The sequence below is a fragment of the Notothenia coriiceps genome, unplaced genomic scaffold, assembly GCF_000735185.1.
Source record: "Notothenia coriiceps isolate Sejong01 unplaced genomic scaffold, NC01 NC01_scaffold00000543, whole genome shotgun sequence".
NCBI lineage: Eukaryota > Metazoa > Chordata > Actinopteri > Perciformes > Nototheniidae > Notothenia > Notothenia coriiceps.
The window spans coordinates 1-6624 of record NW_011333244.1 but is presented as its reverse complement, the minus strand read 5'-3'; the positions used below and the strand labels follow the sequence as shown (position 1 = coordinate 6624).

General features: G+C 39.9%; 1 protein-coding gene across 1 annotated transcript; it reads left to right on the top strand.

The window, feature by feature from the left end:
• Nucleotides 1–298: 298 nt before the first annotated feature.
• Nucleotides 299–6130, top strand: LOC104955392 (tankyrase-1-like). Its single transcript, XM_010782722.1, has 6 exons — nt 299–545; nt 1463–1543; nt 2043–2223; nt 2813–2892; nt 5066–5186; nt 5828–6130. The coding sequence occupies exons 1-6, from the start codon at nt 504–506 to the stop codon at nt 5965–5967; spliced, it is 645 nt and encodes a 214-aa protein (XP_010781024.1). The 5' UTR covers nt 299–503; the 3' UTR covers nt 5968–6130.
• Nucleotides 6131–6624: the final 494 nt, after the last annotated feature.

Below are 6624 nucleotides of genomic sequence, written 5' to 3'. Positions count from 1 at the left end.
TAAAATGCTTCTCAATATAACTCAAACAACAGAGCCATGAAAATGAAAATAAACATAAAACGGAAAAAAAAATAATAATTATTTTCCAAATATGAAAACAATGGCAACCACAGAGCTTGAAAGATATGTCCACGATTATATTTTTCCAATGTCATTTTCTCCAGAGGTAAAAAATTTGTTATCTGCTCTCATTATCTAATCTCTTTTCCTCCTTCCTCCCCTCTACCTCCTCCCCTCTACCTCCTCCCCTCTACTTCCTCCCCTCTACCTCCTCCCCTCTACTTCCTCCCCTCTACCTCCTCCCCTCTACCTCCTCCCCTCTACTTCCTCCCCTCTACTTCCTCCCCTCTGTCTAGCACGTGGATATCGCCGCCCTGCTGATCAAGTTCAACACCTGCGTCAACGCCACAGACAAGTGGGCGTTCACTCCCCTCCATGAGGCGGCGCAGAAGGGGCGGACGCAGCTCTGCGCTCTGCTGCTGGCCCATGGAGCCGACCCCACCATGAAGAACCAGGAGGTGCAGACGCCGCTCGACTTAGCAACGGTATGAGAGGCTTTCAGAAGAAATCATACCCAGAATCCGCCCTCAGTTCTCCATATTAGGCGCCTGATTCCTGTTATGAGCCAGCCAACGGCGATATCATTAGCAGAACTGATGTTTGACTGGTTGTGAGAAACTAATCAGACAGAAGGGTTTTAAGGGTGGGACAGGTAGCGTCAAAACTTCTAGCTCCCTAATGAGGCTTCCTAATAAGCCTCCTAATAAGGTTCCTTGCCTGTAGGTACCATAGTTTGCCGGTGTTCCCTAGGGAATAACACATCCCTCCTGCTGATGTCTACAGAAGGATCGACTTGTGATGCTGCTAATATTATCACAATGCATCTACAGATTAGAGGACAGAACATGCTTGTAGCGTTTTATTGTTGACTATAAATAACAAGCCATGTTGTTTAACACAGAAGTAGCAGTGTGCTGAACAGTCTGATCATTTATAGACTGTCAAACTGAACCTCACTTTGAAGGACAGCTGGAATATTCCAACTGCTCCTTCAAAGTGCATTTAACTGAAGAGCTGACAATAGGCCATTTGATTTGAAATTAACAGCAGGTCAGTTTTTAAATCAGGCATGTTCCCCCACTATTCACGTAGTGCGTGTTAATTTGATGAGGCGTTGTGTTGCTCTTCTTGGCAGTTATCTCAAGGCACTAATAAACAATCCAAACACATGCAACTTGGCAGTGAGAAATTCCTCCACATATGAAGTGAAGATCATTAGAAAGCCCACTCTTGCTCAATTCATGACATCCGGGTGACCAGCAGACTTTAGGAGGATAGATATTTGCTACACATTATTGTCAGTTCATACAAAAACATTATATTATATTAAAATTGAAGTAAATACTTTGTTTTAGCTGCATAGAGTTTATTAACAATTTTGTTGTCTCTTTGTCTGTCGCAGGCTGATGACATCAGAGCGTTGTTGATTGACGCCATGCCTCCCGATGCCCTGCCCAGCTGTTTGAAGCCCCAGGCCACTGTGGTGAGTGTGGACACAAAGTACAGACAAAGGGCTATTCGATGAAACATAATCTTGTAGTGGCCATATTATGTGTTAGCTGTAAGAAAAAACTGCTAACATATGTGGAAATTATGCTAAATCGCTCATTATTATAATAAGCTGAAGCAAGTGTGAGAATTAACATTGTATTAATGTAAGAAGTGTTGACGCTTAAAACAACTGAATGCATTAAACATTATATTTTCAATTGAAAGCTAAAGGTGCATCTATGGCTATTTTAATTGTATTCTAGATGTATTCATTTGTGTAAGAGGCTTAATAAAGAGTTTTTAGCCATTTTACAGTAGCATGAAAAATGACTTAATTATAGAAAATCTAAATATATGTATATAAACAATGAAAGCAGCTGGTAGAGATTGCACTGTAAAGAGTTGTAAACTGTCAGTCAGTCAGTACAGGAGTTTAGTGATTCAATTTGACCCATTGTTCCATTTAACCAAATCTCCTCTCCCTCTCTCAGGTGAGTGCTAGTGTGGGGGGTGCAGGTGCGGCAGGGGGCGTTTCTCCGTCTCCATCCCCCTCCTGCCTGTCTGCTGCCAGCAGCCTCGACAACCTGACCACGTCCCTCAGTGACCTCACTGTGGGCGGGGCCACCGGACCAGCTGATGGAGCGTCTGGGTCGGACAGGAAGGAAGGAGAAAGTATGTACAGTTTCATCTTGTATCAAAGTTTAGTTCTTTTTAAATGAGAACTGCTTTTGAGTCAACCTGTGTGTTGAGGAAATTAGACACAAAAACAACCTGTTGGTTAAGAAATGACCGAATAATAGAAGTTTAAAACAAAGTTTTGTTATTTAATAAAGTCAAAAAAGTCAAAGCGTTTGTTAAGAAATGGCCAAATAATAGAAGTTTAAAGCAAAGTTTTGTTATTTAATAAAGTCAAAAAAGTGAATCTATTTCAGCTGAAAGGACAGAGTCTAACACCAGCAAGTTAGTACTAGATCTGACAACATACAACAGAAAATACACTCAAAACAAAGGGAAAGTCTCAGAAAGGCAATGTACATTACAGGAAGTGTTGAAACGGTTGAAACTTGCATACATGGTAATTACAAACCTAATGTCAATCCTAACAATGGTCGAAAAGAAGTGAGAATTAGTAGCTGGATGTGAATTCAAACTGCAGGAAAATCAAACCAGAGAAGGAAGTTAAACACTTAAATGAGACTTAATGATACATTTACTACAATACTGTGTCACAGCTGATAACCACGCTGATGTGTTTCTGCAGCTCTGCTCGATATGACCATCAACCAGTTCCTGAAGAGCCTCGGGCTGGAACACCTCAGAGAAACCTTCCAGCGGGAACAGGTACGTCCTTTTAAGTGTTTAGGGGGAAATCAAAGTGAGAGGGAACAGCACAAGGTGTGAACAACGGGAGAGGATGAAAGTTGGAAAGAGTTACAAGGAGAGATTGCAAGCAAAGTATTTTTATAATGGAAACACTTTGTATTCTCGTAGTTCATTCGCTTCAGGGTTACATACTTATTCGGTCTTGGTTTGAACTCATTTCTCAGTTTTCTTTCCTTTGGCCCTTCCTTTGGTTTTGTCAATCCACCACTTTGGTCCAGACTGAGTTATCTCAACAGCAGATGGGTTGCCATGAAAACGGTTTCAGACATCCATGTTCCCCTTAGGATGAACTGTAATCACTTTGGTTTACTTTTTTATATTCTATCTAGGGCCATCGACATTTCAATTGTTTCATTTTAATGGATTAGTATGGCTTAATAGCTAAATACTTGCAAACTAAATTATAATCCCATCGGACTCAGCTGTCAATTGTGTCAAAATTGTGAGTGGGGATGTCAGAGGAGCAACAGAGACAGAAGAAGGATACAGATGGATGGAGGGAGAGAACAAGAAAGAGGAAGAGAGGCTTGAGGAGAAATATGAAGAAAACAGACAGAAAGAAAGAAAACAGACACATATAGAAAGTAACACTGAAATGTGACGGAGATCAAAAGGCTTCACAAAGAAGGACTTGGATAAGCCATAGGTAGGATGTGTGCTTGTGTTCATAAAGGAAAACACATCATCATGAATATCCAGATGAGAGGAGTGAGATGGAGGTGACAGCTGGCTCGGTGTTAACGGAAACCCTTTTAATCTCACCAATAACAAGAACTAGGGCTGCTCGATTATGGCAAAAATCATAATCTCGATTATTTGGGTCAATAATTGTAAATGCGATCATTAATGTGATTATTCATTGACTTTGAAAACATCCATTTATTGGAGAAAAAAATGTTGAACAATGTTTTTAACAGTTGATTACCCTGAACTTTAAGTTTAATTCAACTGAAAAAAAAGATATATATATTAAAAAAAATAAATAAAGTAATAATAAAAAAATAATCGTTTTATTTCGATTACATTGTTTTCTTAATCGTTGCAAGCCATAATCGTAATCGCGATTAAAATACGATTAATTGAGCAGCCGTAACAAGAACTCAGATTCATACGGAAGAGTTTACAAAGCATCAAGAGATTTAACTTCAATATGCTTTCAATGATCAAACTTCACTTTGGAAACCCAGAAACATTAAGCTGTAATGGTTCAAAAGGTTCTGCTCTTGCATCTGTTCCCTGTGTAAAGCCCCAAGGCTGATTCTCTGTTGTTGTGGAAAGGGCACTTGTCAACACAAAGTGATTCTCTTATTACAGTCTAGTTGTAGCCCCTTCGTGCAAAAAGAACGTAGTCATGTTTCAAGACGAAGCGATTCTAACTACGTACATATGAGAAGTTATTTAGCTGGAGATTCTTGGTGGCAGTTTGTGCTGATGCTGCTTTTTCCCCTTTGTGTTGAAAGTGTGAGATGGCAGCTTTAAGTGTCAGCTAGTAATGAGATCCAGGCGGAGGTTTCACTTTCTGTTGTTTGAGGTGATGAACTCAAATTGGTGTGAGTGGTTACAGCCCCGTAAAGGTTTCATCTCTTGGCTGTGATTTCTAAAAATGAAAGTGAGGTTTTTGTCATCAGTTTACTGAGGAAAAACAGAACAATTCCAAGTTTCTGTTAAGTCTCAGTAAACTCCCATCAGTATTTAAGCTATGATGAAACACAGCTATTACAGAGGAACGTAGGTAAAGGTCAGCGTTTAAAAGCGCCTCAAAAATACTTACAAGACTTCACCGTCGCCATTTGCATTTCAATGGTTTGATTACTGCCGTTCATTCACTGACCTTTTCTTCATGCTGCTTCTATCTTTCTCTCATGAATATTCATCCATGCTTGATGGCCCATTGTCTCTCTGATATGTCTTAGCTCCTTAAACGTTCTGTATTGTTGGCAATCTCACTGATCAGTTAAAGCCATTGTGACAAACATTTGATTTGAGTTGACAGATGTATAAACAGAAATATGGTTTGAATAGTTATTTGACACTATGATTATGAAATGTTTTTCTTACTTTCAATTTACAGTCTTTTGACAAAAGACAACCAGAAGCCGGACTGACTGAGGTGTGTGTTGTTTCCGGGCAGATTTCGCTGGACGTGCTGGCAGACATGGGTCACGAGGAGCTGAAGGAGATTGGCATCAACGCTTACGGTCACAGACACAAACTCATCAAGGGCATCGAGAGGCTGCTGGGAGGCCAGCAAGGTCAGGAAACACACACACACACACACACACACACACACACACACACACACACACACACACACACACACACACACACATCATCTGTTCCTTTATCAGATTCACTGTTTTGAAATAAAAATAGACAACGCTGGAAATCCAATTGGCTAATGCAAGGAGGTCTGTCTGACTGCGTTTTCTAACAAAAGCAATAGTTCGTAGTTGCACACCTTTCCATTCATTGCACATGGAAATTGCGTACATGATACTTTTGTTGTAGCAAAACCAAAATATAGACTAACGGTTGAATTGCAGTCAACAGAAATGAAGGCTCAATTACTTTTCACATTGGGATTAACAGGTACCCCCAGATGATATCATTTACCCAGTGACACATACACACACGTTCATCATCACCAATAGTGACATAGTGACTAACCAAATACATGAATTCCATCTACATATTCAGGCCACTTCTCCTGATCAATTGTGAACATGCCTCAGATCAGCACAGAAACACCCCAGATTGTATTTTTTCATCGATACATCACTCTCTTTTTGTTATTTATGGAAGTATAGCTGTTGTAAATGATTTTTCTTTTTTATGGTTTTATCTTTTACCCTTCATGTGGTCTGAATACCCCTTTTTTAAATGTGTATTTTAGGTGCAAACCCGTACCTGACGTTCCACTGCTCCAGCCAGGGCACCGTGCTCATCGACCTGGCAACGGACGACAAGGAGTTCCAGTCTGTGGAGGAAGAAGTACGAACACGCACTACCATCACTACATTCATGAGTCTATAGCAGTCTGGTCATTGAAGTTCTGGTAAAGGAGACGTTGTCAACTCCTGCTCCTCTGACTACATTTCCCTCTAAATGAAAGCGGTAACTGAGGTAGACAGCAGACATCACTCTGAATGTTTGTGAAATGAATGAGCACCGTCAGATGCTAACAGGTGATTTAAACTGTAATTATGACATGAGATCCTGAAAAATGACATGAGGTCCATCTGGTCTGTTTATAATGATAAATTGAGCGCTGCGTATATTGAAAATCGTATTTTATAGTTATTCATAATTTCTGTCTGGGTTTATAACAGTGTTGTTGAAGATTGTGAACACTGTTTTAAGATGGATACAAGATATAATATATCTATTTTTATAATTGTATAACTCGGTATATCTATTTTTAAAGTAGACACTTATTTTAAAGTGGACCTATCATGCTATATTTGAATAATATAGTGTAGGACCATACCTATATCAGGCATATTTATACTTTTTATTTTTCAAAATACCAAACAGATCATGCATTTTAGCCATTCCTCATTTCGCTCAATTTAACACTGTCTTTTCATGGGCTGATTCTGTGAGAACAACACCATCTACAGGCCTGGCATATGTACTACAGCGTCTCCAGCGCTTTCCAACGGCAATGTCCGTGGCTGTCTCCTCCTGATT